We start from the raw sequence: 17,668 nt of genomic DNA, 5'->3' as shown, positions 1-17,668 counted from the left end.
TGAAAGTGAGAATGAAAAACGTGACATGGTTTTAGGCAAAAAATTATTGCAAAAAATGATTTCATTTCTGAAGTTAAAATGTGGGTATCATGTATTGAAGATGGTGAAATTACTACAAATGAGGTCATGAATGACAAGGTTGATGGGGTTAATCCAAATGATAGTATTTAAATTGTTGGTAGTAGACATTCAAGTAAAATGAGTACATGCAACAGTGTTTCTTCTGCCAGAGTCATAGCCAAGTCAAATAAGGCTGCACTGCTCGCTTGTATGGTATCGTATGCTTTAAAGGAAAGACATGCCTTGGAGGAGCAAGAGCAGATGATTAAGAGGAAAAAGGAGCAACTGAAGCTGAAAGCAATTCTAGAGAAATCCACTGCTAAACTTGCAATTCTACAGGCCTCTGAAAGTCAGTGTTTCTAAATGCCTCTCATGAAGTCTCACTTGGAAAAGAAAGATAGGAAAGCATCTGCAACTATATTAAACCCAATGGCAGAGGAGAAAATTGAACTTGTTGGCTCTAGCAAAACGGTAAATCAAGTACCAGCAGTGGATCCTGCAAGAGCCTTGTCTTGGCCCTCAATAAAGGGGGAGGATGTCAATGCTTTGCAGTCTTATGCTCTTTTTCTGCGTGGCTGTTGCAGCGTCACAGAGGAAGTGCAATACCTCCAGGAGTTAGATATGCCAAGCAATATGAGAGCTATCATATCTAAATTAAATTACTTTTCTAGCTCAGAGCAGTGGAGAACTCTCGCACATAACATTCTGGAAACTACTGAATGTAGAGCTTTGTTTTAAGATCTTGTGGAATTTATTGAAAGACAATTTGGCATTCTAAGGGATCCTCTGTTTGATGAAATTAGGGACTTGCCAACTAGCATGAGACCTGTTAATTGACCGAAGCTACATCCAGAAGGCAGAGTTAAAAGAAACATCTTTGCCACTGCCGTTGCACCTGTATAATCTGGGGAAACCTCTAAGAATATGAGGACAGAATTGCCACCAAACAGTTCTAAATTGTTCTGTTATGTGTGTTGTGCTAAGCATCATGCATTAGAGCACTGTCTACAATTCAAAAGGAAGAAGCATATGGAAAATATGGACATTCTAAAGAAGAAAGAGCTTTGCTTTGGTTGCTTAAGTGCTGGGCACATGAGTCGTAACTGTGACAAGAGGTTGACTTGTAGGACATGTAGTCAGCACCATCCCACTGTGCTTCATGTTGACAGAAATACAGAACAAGCTGTCAGAATTGTCAGAACAAGCTTGAGGACAATCACTATGCCTTGAAGTTGCGAAAATGTGTATCTTCCTAACAGCTTCTCTGTGGCAATACAGCAGATAGCCTACTTGGATTGAAGAGGAGATTCCAGAGAGATTATCAGTTTTATCAGGAGTATGTATCATTTGTCAATGAAATGATCAACAAAGGATATGCAGACAAAATGCCCACTCATCAGCTTAAAGGTGAGAGCGGCAAGGTGTGGTACATTCCTCACCATGGTGTATGTCATCCCAACAAGAGGAACCTGCTGGTGGTTTTTGATTGTGATGCGGCATTTAAAGGAACATCCTTGAAAAAAGTCCCTTTGCAAGGTCCCAATTTTACAATCACTTCACGGGTTCACATTTACATATAATTAAGTATGGTAAGAGTTATGCATATTTGGCGTGCTGTCCGGGGGGGAGGGCTCCGAGCTCGGAAATTTTGGCCCGAACCCAGAGTACTCCCCCAGATGCAAAAGAGCAAAGGACAGTCGCTAGACCAAATAGCCCCCCCAAAGCCTTAAGATTGGCGAGCTGGCGTTTCGAGAAGCGTGGTTGTTGAACCAAGAGGGCCCATGTTGCCTCTGATGGGGGCAGCTTGTAGCGCCGGGCCTTAATGGACATTGTTAATTGACGGACGGAGGGAGGAGTGGTGAGGTTCAACAGCCGGCCTAAATGGCCTATAGAGAAACTGACTCATTCAAGTTCAAAATGGAGGTCCAGGAGATGTCCAGGAGATGCATAACTCTTACCATACTTAATTATATTACCATACTTCAGAGTACTCAAACATATTCAGAGCCCTCCATCCCCTTGGACAGCACACCAAATACGCTTATTATATATATGAACTATATATATGAACTCGGATGCGCACCCGCGAACCGTACCCGAGTCTACTTAAAAAGGGTGGTCTGGGGTGCGGTTCAAGTGAACTCCGGTATGGTTCGCTTCTGATATGAATGCAAACATACCAAATTGCAGAAGTGAACCACTATTAATGCCGTATAATTTGATAAAAATGTGTGTTTGTGTGTGTGTTTCACTCACTTTTCCGACGAGCATGAGTGACATGCTGCCAACAGAGAGCTGTAACGTAGCTTTTCTAATTTCTGCTCGTCTTCAGCATTCTACATTCACGGCGGATAGACGCAAGAGCCGTTATGAACAAAAACAACGGTTCAAAAACAAAAATATAAAAGTGAGGAGAGCAACGTTATGCATTTTGCCACCTTCTCCTGTGCCATCGTTACTAAGCAACGTAGTAAACAGCTGCTGGTTTGATGACGCAAACAAACCGCGGTTCGGACCCAAATAATATAATGTGAACACAGTCCAGTGGGCGCAGGGGGAGGGGAAACAATCGAACTCGGGTTCAGTCCAGGCAATCGAACCAAGTGTGAAAGCACCCTTAAATCTATAAATCAAAATGTATTACATTTATGAAGAAAAGGTTCAGCACCCAAGGCTCTATCGCTATTGCCTCAATGGTGTACAGTGTCTTTAGGTGGATTAGGTTTGTGATTTGCTCTTAGTGAGTCTTCTTGACTACTCCTAACGTTTCACAGATTTAGGAGGTAGTTTTAGCGCTTAAATGCTTTGTGAAATACTCTTAGAGCAAAAATTTAGGACTCCTAAAATTAGGACTGACACGCCCATTATTTTTAATAGTTTCTCCTAAATCGGCAAGTTAGGAGCTACTTTTAGCCTTAAGATGTTTTGTGAATACGGCCCCTGGTCTCCCAGAGGTCTTAGGCAAAGATTTAGATCAGTGCATGATGTACTTTCTGAAAGCCATGGACCAAGCCCTTGCCTCTCTAAACTTCGTCTCTATAGACATCCCGAAAAGTTCAGAGGGCAAGACTGGTGCATCAGGGAGTTTTTCTATTTTCCTTGATATCCACCAGATTCAACCGCCAATGCCTCTCCATCACCAACATTGTCGCCATTGGCCAACCAATTGCAGCGACTGTTTGTTTGGTGGCTCAGAGGGCCAGATCCTGAGCACGTCGTCATATTGGCCAGCCTGACCTGCTGCCACATACGCCCTTCCATCTAAACGCAAGGTGGTCTGTAGCGGCCAAGATGGCATGGTTGGAGTCTTCAAAGAGGATGATTCACTCTTTGAAAGATAGCCCACAAGTGTATCTTCAACATTCAAATCATTTGAATATTGGAAAGGATAAATGTAACCTGAGTATAGTTTCCTCCATGACTTTTCCACTTTTAAGTGGGGGTCAGGAAGAAATGGAAGCCTCAAAGGAGAAAGACAATTATGGCCTGTCCTGAATTTCTTGAATGGTGGAATTTGATCAAGCTTAGACTGTTGAGGAGTTGTCAAAATAAAAGAAGATGCTTTTGGAAGCCCATTCTATCTCCCATAGGGCAGCAGCCATGATGATTGTGTAAAGCTCAAATAGTGGAAGATGAGACAGAAGGTTTCAGATTGGCGAGTTTGGGTAGATTTGAACCAGTCACCTTGGAAATACCCCCAGAACCGACAGAGGGGGTGACGTCAGTGAACCAGTGGATGTCTGAGGGTAAAGATATGTGGTTGTCATAGAAAAAGGTAAGACCCTTCATTGTTTAAGAAATAGGTCACTGAGTAAATGGATTAGGTAGGGGATTCCATATTGTTAGAGAGATCCCAGCACAACATTGTAGTCTGAAAATTTAGTCTTAACCCTATTCCTACCCGTAAACCTAACCCTACCCATAAGTTATCCCAAAAATCAGAGGGAAATGATAGATGAATTACACTGATGTAGAAGAACCAATTCATGATTTTAAGCCTAAACTTGACATAATCTGTAAACTTGTCCCTCAAATCTGATTGGTTGATTTGAATGTTGTTCCAGGATCAGCAAAAATGTTAACCCAGGAACATGTTGAACTCAGCAAAATCAGGTTATGCGTGATGTGCCATGACAAAGACAGCACACCACACACAAACAGATTTTCCCGACTGTGAACATGGGAAATCTCGCACATTCTCTCTAGACTTCAGAATAAACATGGCGGACAATAGGCAGGAAGAAATTGCAATGATAGTGTTTGGAATGATTTTGGTATGTTTTACAGGACACGTTGTATAAACACTCGTGCTGTTGCCCCAAATCGACAAGCTCATTCTCCATCTCTGCTGTCCAAATCCATTTAACTTTCTGCTGCACCATGACTGTTTGTTATGCTTCCGTCTTCTGTCAGCTCACTTTCTGATTGGATATTTTTTCGTTTTACATCGTCTCCAGAGCATGCACGTGTTTGTTTTAGGGGTTTCTCCCACATATCATTGCTTATCGTAAATTATCAACATGATGCAGGAGATGTTGCAGCAGCCTAAGAAGTCCAGAGAGCCACAGTGTGGACACTGATTCCACTATGTGATTCCATTGTGCATTTAGGATAATTTATGGTAAGTGTAGATGTGAATCTAGTAAATCTACAGTGGTAGAAGGTGAAGCTGAAAGGTAGAACTTATGTTAGTTACCATGACAACAAAACAAGCCCTAAAGACAGTTCCGTTGTGAAGACCTTGTTGACTGGATGAAATGATGAATGAGAGCATTCCACAATCTGACTTATGATGCAGCCTGGAATCATAACCACACCATGTTGGTTTGTTTGGCCAGAGGAGAACTGTCCCTGTGTCTGAGCCTGGTTCTCCCTTTTTTTTTTTTTTTTTTTTTTTTACTCCATTTTTGTCACAGATGGAGTTTGGGTTCCTTGCCACTTCAGCAATATGATTGATTTGACTGTACTGACACTATTGGATGAGAACTGAACTGAGCTGGATGATTACATAACTGTTTTCTACAGAGCTGCTTTATAGCTTAATTGAACTTATTTCATTTAATTTGATGATTTTTACACAGTTATTGAATAGAACTGAATCAACACTGAACTGATCTCAGATGAACAATGACACTATTTTCTTTTAGGGCTACTTTACAGCAACTCTTATTGCATCAATGAATCATTATTATTGATTATCATTATTATTTTTATTTTCCTGTTTATCCCTGTAAAGCTGCTTTGAAACAATCTGTATTTTATAAAGCGCTATATAAATAAAGGTGACTTGACTAGAAAATTTAGGTGGATACTTGCAGACGTATGTAGGCTAAATTGGTTAGTGAAGGTATTGGGCTTCGATCCCTGGCAGACTGTCCACTTATCTGTTTCATTGATGGCCGATTTTCTGGAGGGAAGTTGTTGAGCTCAAGTTGGAGAGGGAGTTGAGATGGCTGGGGTACGCCTGGCCAGGGGTGGGGAGGAACGGGTTTTATGGTGCCTGGGCGAATTTGCAAGAGGATGGCAATCTGCAAATTCAATCTGCAATTTGGAAATAATCAAAGGTTAGGTGAAATTCACACTTCACCGACATATCACATAGATACATGATTACTTAACATGCAGATTTACTTTCATATTAATGCAGAAATGAAAGTGCTAATTTCAATTAACTCAAGCTCCACAGATCACTTTCTTTTTTTTAAATCTCTCTTTCGGGTAGTTTGCAAAGGGTGAGACCATTAAAGGTTCACTAGTTTTATTGGTGAACAGCATTCCAAAGGTCAACCTATTCAGTTAACTGTATGTTTTTGTTTTTAGATTTTGTGTTTATAATTTCTGCATAGGAAACCCTGATCCTGACTTTCAAGATAAATATAACTTGACGAATATTAACTGGAGTAAAATTATACCAATTAATAGTTGTGATCTTTATTTCAACTTATTATTGGATTGAACTGTCAAAAGTCTGACTTTATTTTTTTACACGAAATGTAATTAAAAATGCAAAATGTTGTTATTATTATTGTTTTTGTTGTTGTTGTTGTTTTAAAATATATTTTATTTCCAAGATGATAGCTACATCTCTATCTTTCTATTCTGTAGAACATTTTGGCATTCTTATAATGTTTTGCTCTTTTAAATTATTTTTTGATTTCAAAACACTGCTTCTGAGCTTTATGAATCGAATCAGTGAATCGGAGTGCCAAAGTCACGTGATTTCAGCAGTTTAGCCATTTGACAGGAGATCTGAATCACTAATTCGAAACAAAAGATTAAGCTCAGAAGCTTCATGAAGCAGTGTTTTAAAATCAGCCTCACTAAATATTGTTGAATAATCATTATTTTGTTTTTTTGGCTCACACAATGTATCTTTATAATATTAAGATAGAACCACTGAACCCACATGAACTGTTTCAGATATGTTTTTAGTATCTTTATGGACCTCGAGAGTTTGAATGACATTGCTGTCTGGAGGCCTCATTGAGCCAATGAATTTCATCAACAATATCTTAATTTGTGTTCCAAAGATGAACGAAGGTCTTACGAGCATGGAACGACATGAGGGGGATAAATAAATTACTTTTTCTTTTTCTTTTTTTTTTTTCATTTTTGGGTGAACTAACCCTTTAAGTGCATCTCTGTCTGTACACATTTATGGTAGTTAGTTTAAATATGCATTTAAATAAATTTAATTTGTATTATATTACATTAAAGAAGTTACTTTCTTCGTCTTAATACAATTCTGGTTATTCTAAAATTTGTTTAGTCGGATAGACAGTTAGGGAGATATTATGAGCATTTGATTTTGAGTCAGAATGAAAAATAAAACCGCCGTGAGAGAACAGAAGTAATCAACAGGATTTAATTATTCCATTCTCATGGATGTGTAAATTAAAATGACTTGTTATTTCTTAGAGACCTCAGTATTTCTCCTGTGTTGACAAGGAAAAGTTTTGGCAATCATTCATGCTTTCCTTTGGCCCCACTGTTAAACGGCTGGATTGTCTGAAGATGGATGCAATTCCTCACCTAAGTGAGTGGAATTTTCACATGAGAGAGGACAACACAGTTTTGACCTGCTGGGTGCAGAATCCATAAGCAGTGTCCATAAGCAATCTCAGAAGAAGGATCTAGATCCATTTAAAAGTTCAAGACTTACACAGAAAAATACACCCTTATGACTAGGGACAAGCTGTCCGTAAAATGTTTTAAAGAAAATTATTTTTGATTTTGATGGCACAATTGATTATATTGATGTTAAAAAAATAACTTGGCATTTATAAAATAGCATTTATAAAAGCTTTAACCATCTATTCTATGCATTGTTACATGCATTCATTTTTTTTTCTGTTTCTATATTTTTACTTTTGATCTTTTGACATAAAATAGCTCAATTAACAAAGATAAAAAGAGAGAAAAAATTTTACTATATGTACAATGGAAAATGGTGGTGGTGGTGGGGGGGTGTCGTAAAAAGTATTCATGTTTCTTTTATCAATTGACATTTTTATTTGTAACTTGTATAGAGTATGGTTGTTCATTTTTAATTTTTCCAATAGTAATGTTCATCTCTCAATTTTCTGCAAAACTTTGTTAGACTAAGTTTATCTTTAAACAACATTAACTTACTAAATATGCAGCAAGAAAAAAAAAATCAGGTTGTTAAATAAATGTACAGAAATGTGTTTAATAACACAATGTGAAGAGCATTTACATTTTTATCTATGCTGAATTCAAATGCAAAAATATAAACATTTATTCTTTTTACAAAAGTTTTTCTTCACAAATGTGCACATAGTTTCCTTCATAACGAGACATAATAAATAAGCCTTATGTACAATATGCCTTAAAATGATGACTTGCATATTTATAAACCCCATATGGCTTCCACTGGTTGAATTAGCATTACTCAAAGACAAAATCATATAACACTTACAAATTGAGTTTTGAAGAAAGAAAGAATTCAGTTAAGTCTTTAGTTTTGAATGTAAGGCATACAAATCTCGAAATTAGTTTTGTGTGTAAAGAATAAAAATCACACCAACTTGAGTCACTTCCACTGCAAAAACAGAGAAACCAGTTGGTCTAATATATAGGTGTCAAAAGATATTGCATAAAAGCAATAGTTCAGCTATACACAGCTTTAATTTAGTCCGTAGGGTCAACTTCCTACAAGGAGGACGGTGTGATTTGGGTCCAGGCTGTAGGAAGGCGTACATGGGCTGAACTGTCATATTGTGAAGCCTCGTGCACCTCAGCCACAGCTGTGGAGTCATATAAAGGAGAGCCAGAAGAGGGCGCTGGGTGAGTCAGGCTGCTGTAGTGACTGGCAGAGCCGCGGAGAAACTGGGAGCCCAGACCGCTGGTCATACTTCCAGCCTGAGACGCTGGGGTCAAAGATGTGTTCCCTACAGACCACAAGCTGGTGTACTGACTGCAAACAGGATATAAAACAATAATGAGCTTTCAGTGCTGTACAACATCACGTCAATATGAATTTAACAACCCAGAGGAAAATATTATTGGTCAGATTAGCAAACTGGGAGTGCATTTTATTACTAGAGCTTAATTTGTTGCAATTAAGGGCCCTCTTCTGGCTCTCCTTTATATGACATTGTTGCGATCTCTTATTAAACTTGCATGTAAGATTAATGGAGGTTTTTTTTCCCCCTCAAGAAAACCTCCAGTTAATCTCACTGCTTTTAGGAGAAACTACTGAGACATTAAAGAGATCTTATTTGTGATTTTACTTTCCTGTGAGGATGTGCAAGGAAGAAGCAAGGAAAATTATGTATATTTAACATGAACTAAATACTTCTAAAGCATTTATTAAGTTGTAGTAGAAGTGTGTGATTTATTGGCTGTGATATATGGTAAAAGAGCCTCACCTAGAGTTTGAGTTTGGGGGAGAGCTGTGGCCCATTGGGAGCACACTGGAGTGGGAGGACATCTGAAGGCTGGACCAGTTATCATGAGACGGCAACATGGAGAGACATGTTGAGCTTTCAGAGTAACCAGCTGCAATATAAACAACACATAGGACCTTGTCACATGATCAGTTTCAGACCTGTTCCATCAATAGCTTTAGAATTCTCTCTCCTACACCTGGAGGTGATGTGACAGTGTTCAAAAACCCAGTAGCTATGGGTTAGCATTCCACCAACAAAGTTCCCCTGTTTATGAGCGTAAACTCAAATACAAAAGCTTCAGGAATGTCAAACACTCTGTGGTCAGTAGAACTTGTTTGAGTGAGTCATTAAAGGAACAGTTCACGCAAAAGAAGAAAATTCTCATTATAACCCTCATTGAACAAGCTTAAAGTCCAAACCTTTAGCAGAATCTCCAACATCTTGTTTCTGTTCAGTAACGTAAACAGGGGCAGGTACTGTCAGGTCCAAAAATTTTTTAAAAATAGCATAGTAGTAATAGTATAAAGTAACGCCCACTGTGAGCTACAGACTGATATCAATTAAAGGGTTAGTTCACCCAAAAATGAAAATTCTGTCATTTATTACTCACGCGCATGTCGTTCCATACCCGTAAGACCTTCGTTAATCTTCGGAACGAAAATTTTGATAATTTACCATCGTAATGGCCTGCATAGGGAGCAATGACATTTCCTCTGTCAAGATCCATTAATGTACTAAAAACATATTTAAATCAGTTCATGTGAGCACAGTGGTTCAATATTAATATTATAAAGCGACGAGAATATTTTTGGTGCGCCAAAAAAAACAACAAATTATTTAGTGATGGCCGATTTCAAAACACTGCTTCAGGAAGCATCGGAGCAAAATGAATCAGTGTGTCGAATACGCAGTTCGGAGCGTCAAAGTCATGTGATTTCAGCAGTTGGGTGGTTTGACATGCAATCCGAATCATGATTCGATACGCTGATTCATAATGCTCCGAATCTTCCTAAAGCAGTGTTTTGAAATCAGCCATCACTAAATAAGTTGTTATTTAGTTTTTTTTGGCACACCAAAAATATTCTTGTTGCTTTATGATATTAATATTGAACCACTGAACTCACATGAACAGATTTAAATATGTTTTTAGTACATTAATGGATCTTGAGAGAGGAAATGTCATTGCTGGCTATGCAGGCCTTACTGAGTCATTGCATTTCAATAAAAATATCTTAATTTGTGTTCCGAAGATCAACAAAGGTCTTACGGGTGTAAAACGGCACAAGGGTGAGTAATAAATTACATTATTTTCATTTTGGGGTAAACTAACCCTTTAATTGCCGAAAATCTTCTCCAAAACCAGAGTTCTCATATCTCCAGCATGTTCATGTTTTCTGCATGAACACTCCCAATTGGTTGTTGTGTGTCATAACCAGTTCAAACTCATTCAGAATCAAATGTAATACATCTAAATTAATACTATACTCACATGATCCGATCCATGCACGCAGCATGCATGACAAACATCTTGTAAAGATCCATTTTGAGGGTTATATTAGCTGTGTGAACTTTGTGTTTCCTGTTTAAGGCAAGCACGAGCTCCGGGGCGGGGGAGCACGAGAATTAAAGGGGCTGCAACCTATATATCGGTGCATAGTTAATGATGCCCCAAAATAGGCAGTTAAAAAAATTAATTGCATTACAAGTTACGTGAGTTACGTAATCAGATTACTTTTTTCAAGTAACTAGTAAAGTAACACATTACACATTAATTTACAACAAAATATCTGTTATCTTATCAAATACGTAACACAAGTTACTTTGTTTCCCAATTTATTGACAGACAGCTCTCGTGTCCCCATTTTGAGAGAAAGTGGTGTTGTGCGCGCTGTGTAAACATGATGGTTACTATAGACTAGTTCTAGACTAAACGTGAGCATACATTGGCCCTGTCCCAAATGGCACCCTAAACCCTCACGGTCTTCCTCTAAGTCCGCACTTTCACAATGTAATGCCGCTTTGACTGCCAGGTAAAATCCTCTGTGTAGCTCACAGAGACCCTGTCCCAAATGGCACACTTCATGTGCACTTTCGTCTTGTGGACTGAACGCGTTGCGTGCGCGTGTACGTTAAGTCCACAAGACCGTAGGGTGTCCTATTCGTCATTTAAGCTTAAAGAAGAGTGCTCGTGAGCACCCCCCCTTTGCGGATGCTATGCGCCCTCAATGCGACAAGACTGTGAGATACGCAGAGGACTTTACCCAGCAGTCAAAGCGGCATTACGTCGTGAAAGTGCGGACTCAGAGGAAGACCGTGAGGGTTTAGGGTGCCATTTGGGACAGGGCCAGTCTTAAGGGCTCAGCAGAAGTGTGCATCGAGGGCGCATAGCAGCCGCAAAGGGGGCACTCACGAGCACCCTTCTTTAAGCTTAAATGACAAATGGGACACCCTATGGTTTTGTGGACTTAATGGACACGCGCACGCAGTGGCCATTGTAAGTCCACAAGACCAAAAGTGCACATGAAGTGTGCCATTTGGGACAGGGCCATTTACTCATTTAATTCTTCTCCTGAATCCTATTCTTCTGTATTCCATAATGGCTGGACAGCTGAAAGGCTTGTCTGAGCTGCGCCCTCTACTGTATAGGCTTGAATTCGCATTTTCTTTAGCCTGAGGTTTATTCATTTTCACATTTTTACATTTGATTCAACTATTAGCTTTTCATCAACTCAGGAGTCTCCTGCAGTTCCCACATGAAAAGCCCCATTTGAAAAACGCTGTGTTATGACCAGTGTTGGGAAAAGTTACTTTTAAAAGTAATGCATTACAATATCGTGTTACCCCCTAAAAAAGTAACTTATTGCATTACTTAGTTACTTTTTATGGCAAGTAATTTAACTTTTGCTTTACTTTTTTCTCATTGGGCTGTTTGTTAGTTTGTTTTTATAACAACAAAAAAGTTATAGTTTTGGCAAATGTTAAGGCCCTTTCACACCAAAAGTGAAATGAATAAACCTCAGGCTAAAGAAAATGCGAATTCAAGCCTATACAGTAGAGGGCGCAGCTCAGACAAGCCTTTCAGCTGTCCTGCCATTATGGAATACAGAAGAATAGGATTCAGGAGAAGAATTAAATGAGTAAACGGCATGCATGCATCGGATTATGTGAGTGTTGTATACTATTATATTGTTTACATTTGATTCTGAATGGATTTGAAGCTGTGCTCCGTGGCTAACGGCTAATGCTACACTGTTGGAGATATTTATAAAGAATGAAGTTGTGTTTATGAATTATACAGACTGCAAGTGTTTAATAATGAAAATAGCGACGACTCTTGTCTCCGTGAATACAGTAAGAAACGATGGTAACTTTAACCACATTGAACAGTACATTAGCAACATGCTAACGAAACATTTAGAAAGACAGTTTACAAATATCACTAAAAATATAATGATATCATGGATCATGTCAGTTATTATTGCTCCATCTGCCATTTTTTCTCTATTGTTCTTGCTTGCTTACCTAGTCTGTTGATTCACCTGTGCAGATCCAGACATTACTGGCTGCCCTTGTCTAATGCCTTTCATAATGTTGGGAACATGGGCTGGCATATGCAAATATTGGGGCGTACAGTCTCATTTGTTTAAAAGACCTCCGAAGAACAGGCGAATCTCAACATAACACCGACTGTTACGTAATAGTCGGGCTATTACGTAACAGTCGGTGTTATGTTGAGATTCGCCTGTTCTTCGGAGGTCTTTTAAACAAATGAGATTTACATAAGAAGGAGGAAACAATGGAGTTTGAGACTCACTGTATGTCATTTCCATGTACTGAACTCTTGTTATTTGACTATGCCAAGATAAATTCAATTTTTCATTCTAGGGCACCTTTAATAGACAGAGACGTAGTTCACTGACAAGCTACGCAATATCGCGTTCATTATCGAAGGCGATTGTGACAATCGCATGCGATATATCTCCCAGCCCTAGTTCACAGTAAACGCTCCATCTCTGTATGAGCAGCGTACAGATAGAAATGTCGTATATTCAGTGTTGGGGTAACACAGTACAAGTGATGCAAGTTATGTAATCAGTAAAGTTTACTAAAACTAGTACAATAACACATCACTTTTAAATTTACAACAAAATATCTGAGTTACTTTTTCAAATAAGTAAATGCAAGTTGTGAGTAAGGTGCAGAGGCGTTGTGTGCACTGTGTAAACATGATGGTTACTATAGTTCTAGACTTAATGTGAGCACTCATCTCACTTACACAAAAACAGATTCAGTATTCCTCAAAACCAATAAAAACAGTGAAATGTAAACTCAGAATACTATGCAAACCTGCAATAATTGATTGTTAAATGACACAAATATACTTTATGCATTTAAGCTCACTTTATGAACCAGTGTCTTTGCTGCTGACCTTTGATTATCCAATTCACCCATACTAATAAGCAAAAAATATTTTAGTTAAACATCACATTTGTGTTTCTTTTTTGTTTGTTTTTTGGTTTGTTTGTTTTTATTGCTGAATTAAAAGCTTTGAACTTTCTTCTCGTCCTATTCTTCTGCAATTCAGAATGGCAGCACAGCTGAAAGGTTTGTTTGAGTTGCGCTCTCTAGATGTGAATTTGCATTTCTTTCAGCCGGAATCTTATTCATTTCACTTTTGGTATGAAAGGGCTTTTACATTTGGCCAAATATAAAATAAAAATGTTGTTATTAAAAAACAAACAAACAAGCAAGCCCAGCCCAAGTGAGCAAAGGTAAGGCAAAAGTAACGCAACACTAAGTAACGCACATTACTTTCCATAAAAAATAAGTAATGCAATTAGTTACTTTTTTAGGGAGTAACGCAATATTGTAACAAATTACCCCCAAAGTAGCTTTCACCAACACTGCATATATTTGAATATGCTGAAGCATGAATGAGATATGATACACAATTTCCTTAAATAGCAGGTTAGGAATAGTCCATATTGCCTTTCAGAAAGTATGTTTATGTTTAGTTTTACAGTTTAGCAGTGATTGGGAACTTTGTAGGACAATATGGGAGGGAGTAACTTACTGGGAGAGGCCGTCCTGTGTGCATATGGGCTGGGGTATGGTGTGGACCGGTGACTTCTCAGAGTCGAGTAACGTTCACAGCCATGGGGTGAGGATAGAGATAGTGGGCTGCCAAACTGTGCATGAGGGTTTGCAGAAGGACAGAGAGACCCTGTGGCTGGCAGAAACCAGCTACTTACTAGACCAACAGGAAAATGAGAGTCAACAGGAAATTCATTTTGCACATAACTGCAATTATTATAAATACACAACTGCTGCACAACATAAACTGGACAGGATCAGTCCACATTTAATAGAGAATTGTGAAATAACTTTAATCCAAATGAATGACACTGATGATTATTGCAATGATTAATAAAATAAATTTGATCTTACATTGAGAATAGCCAGACTGTTGACTTTCACTGACATCATCTATTATGTCCTTATGGTCACTTCTGGAAAGAAAAAAAAAGAAGATAATTTATATAATATATTATCTTAGTTCTAACAAAAACTTGTTTGTTTTTTTTTTTCTCCATTTTTACAATATAAGTCCTCAACAATGTTCACATGGAGGAGGATTGGGGCCAGTTGTTAACATGGGTTGACAAAATTGTTCACATGATTTTTTCCATGGTGAAAATTATGAGTTAAAAGTCCAATTATACAAATGCTTGTTTTCTCTATCAGTGGTTTTGTAAGTTACTTTAAACACATAGTTTTAAACACTTGGACATTTTTAATTTAAAGGGTTATTTCACCCAAAAATGAAAATTATGTCATTAATGACTCGCCCTCATGTCGTTCCAAACCCATAAGACCTCCGTTCATCTTCAGAACACAGTTTAAGGTATTTTAGATTTAGTCCAAGAGCTTTCTGTGCCTCCATTGAAAATGTATGTACGGTATACTGTCCATGTCCAGAAAGGTAATAAAAACATCATCAAAGTAGTCCATGTGACATCAGTGGGTTAGTTAGAAGTTTTTGAAGCATCTAAAATACATTTTGGTCCAAAAATAACAAAAACTACGACTTTATTCTGCATTGTCTTCTCTTCCTGGTCTGTTGTATATCCGCGTTCACGACTCCGAAAGTGACTCCGGAAGTGACACTATATTGCTATATTTTTTTTAAATGGTACGTAAGTGTGCATGTCGTGGATGTCCTAATCGCGTCACTGTCCAGAGCAGAAGGGGGCGGTAATGCACCAATAAAATTGATGCCAACTGCCGTAAAACAGGAAAGAAGAAGAAGAAGAAGCAGCAGCGTCACTGTGGAGAGAAAGCGGATATACAACAGACCATGAAGAGAAGACAATGCTGAATAAAGTCGTAGTTTTTGTTATTTTTGGACCAAAATGTATTTTCAATGCTTCAAAAACTTCTAACTGACCCACTGATGTCACATGGACTACTTTGATGATCTTTTTATTACCTTTCTGGACATGGACAGTATACCGTACAAACATTTTCAATGGAGGGACAGAAAGCTATCGGACTAAATCTAAAATATCTTAAACTGTGTTCCGAAGATGAACGGTGGTCTTATGGGTTTGGAACGACATGAGGGTGAGTCATTAATGACATAATTTTCATTTTTGGATGAACTAACCCTTTAACTGTATCCTCCAAAGTGAAATTCCAATACATTTCCATAAATTTGTTACAATTATATGAGGGCAAATATGTGTTCTATATATTTTTTATTGTATACAGTTTATTACTACCACAACAGGTATGTGTCTGAACAAAACATTACTTTCAAACATAATAAATAAATAAATAAATAAATAAATACTCCGGTATTTATAATGTTAGTTTATAATTCACATGTATTACTTATATATATATATAAAGTCTAATAAATAAATAAATAAATAAAAACAAACAAACCTTTCTTTGGCATCCAGGAAAGCTTTGGCGAATGGATTGTATTTAATTTTGAGAGCAGTAATCTAAAAGTGCAAATTTCAGATATCATCTTGTGTTATTATTATGCACAATACAATATCATTGTTCATTCGTTGACATGCTTTATAAAATCACACTGTAGAAAAATAAAACGCGTTACCTCTTCATTCTGGTAGGCAGTAACTGCTATGAATTGTGTCTCAGAGAAAGAATGAGTGGTGATCATTCTCTGTGGACCACCAACGCGCACTATGTGGATACGTGGCTCATACTTGTGCAGCGAGTTCAGCATAATCTATGAAAAAAAGGGACATAATTTTCCTATAGTAATCAATTTACTTCATTCGATTTCATGTAGTTCAATTTTAGGTTAGTCCACGAACCTGACCACCTCCGTTCAGTTTGTTGGTGAGTTTGACTTTACTGAAGGAGACTGAGGTTTTCATCCAGTGCGCACCGAAGTTTGGCGAGTCTGGATGGATGTAGACGCAGCTCGGGGCTTGTGGCTCGGGTTTGCCACCCGGTACCCATTCACCGTTCACATACTTCCACCTGTGATTGTCTGCTGCCACGAAATCCAGCAAGAAGGAGTACATGGCGTTTGGGTCCAGACCGGACACATTCACCTTTAGCACTGGGAACATGCGCCTGATCACAACAATGAACAGAGACATTTAAACTTAGAGGAATCATCATCGTATTCGATTTATTTAAATTCAGCTAAAATTAATATAATAATGTAAAAGAATAAGGAGGACATTTTTTTCCACATACTAAGTGTGTAGGCTACACTGACAAAATAAAACAATTTGGCTAGAAACAAAAAAAATAGTTGAAAAATGTTTATGTGGCAAATCCTTAACTTTAATAAGTATTAGCCTAATAAGACAATCAACTAATCAACAGATCAATAAACAACAGTTAAGGTAACAATTGCACATTTTGACTTTTCAGAGTGTAATTCTAGAGCGTATTAAATATTTCTTCTGGCTAAAATAAAAATACCTGCCATTCTTGGTCACTATCATTTCATTAGTCAGTTCTTTGAACTTCTGCCAAAGTTCATTTTCATCCAAACTGACTTTAAGGTCCCTTTCTGTTGGATCTCCTTTCTCGCTGCCAGCTTGAAGTTCATTTTCTACCGCAGTTAGTAAATGATCCACCCGATACTGGATGCTCTTTTCCGGACAGTCACCAGACCCAGATGCCATTCTGCTATCCAATCGTCTCCAACACACACACACACACACACACACACACAAAAAAAAAAATATATATATATCCAAACTGCGCGAGCTCTTCAGTCAAAATACGCCCAAGACTAGAAGAGATGCATCCAATTAAATACTCCCCAGGTAAAACGCTCCCCGTGCTTTGCTGATTGGCTGGTCTCCGCTTTGATGTTTGCGGTCTGGCCAGTCATTGGTTCAGAGCTCTGGTGTAAAGAAATGCGTAAATATTTACACATATTCATAGTCACAACGGCACATTTAAAATAGGATAGGCCCTATATCGACGATTTCCTCAAAAAAAAAAAAAAAAAAAAAAAATCCAAAAAAACAGTGCCGGTCAACCCTATCAATGCACGTCTTTTAATAAATAAATAAATAAATAAATAAATAATAATAATAATAATTCAAACTTTGAATGTATGTTAGATGCATTAGGCTGTCATCTGCTGAATGCCACTGGGAGAAAATACGAAACAAAAAGGCATAATTATACATATT

General features: G+C 38.0%; 1 protein-coding gene across 1 annotated transcript; it reads right to left on the bottom strand.

The window, feature by feature from the left end:
• Positions 1-7,962: 7,962 nt before the first annotated feature.
• tbxtb (T-box transcription factor Tb) lies at positions 7,963-17,262 on the bottom strand. The gene is made up of 8 exons (XM_067385424.1): positions 16,944-17,262; positions 16,322-16,586; positions 16,099-16,233; positions 15,921-15,982; positions 14,421-14,482; positions 14,047-14,223; positions 8,952-9,081; positions 7,963-8,497 (listed from the first exon to the last, which is right to left on the bottom strand). Exons 1-8 carry the CDS (start codon positions 17,147-17,149, stop codon positions 8,233-8,235), a joined length of 1,302 nt encoding a protein of 433 aa, XP_067241525.1. The 5' UTR covers positions 17,150-17,262; the 3' UTR covers positions 7,963-8,232.
• Between the last annotated feature and the right edge of the window lie 406 nt (positions 17,263-17,668).

Source organism: Chanodichthys erythropterus, chromosome 5 (assembly GCF_024489055.1).
Source record: "Chanodichthys erythropterus isolate Z2021 chromosome 5, ASM2448905v1, whole genome shotgun sequence".
NCBI classification, from domain to species: Eukaryota; Metazoa; Chordata; class Actinopteri; order Cypriniformes; family Xenocyprididae; genus Chanodichthys; species Chanodichthys erythropterus.
Note: the sequence above shows the minus strand (reverse complement) of the source record. Positions and strands in the feature narration are given on the sequence as shown.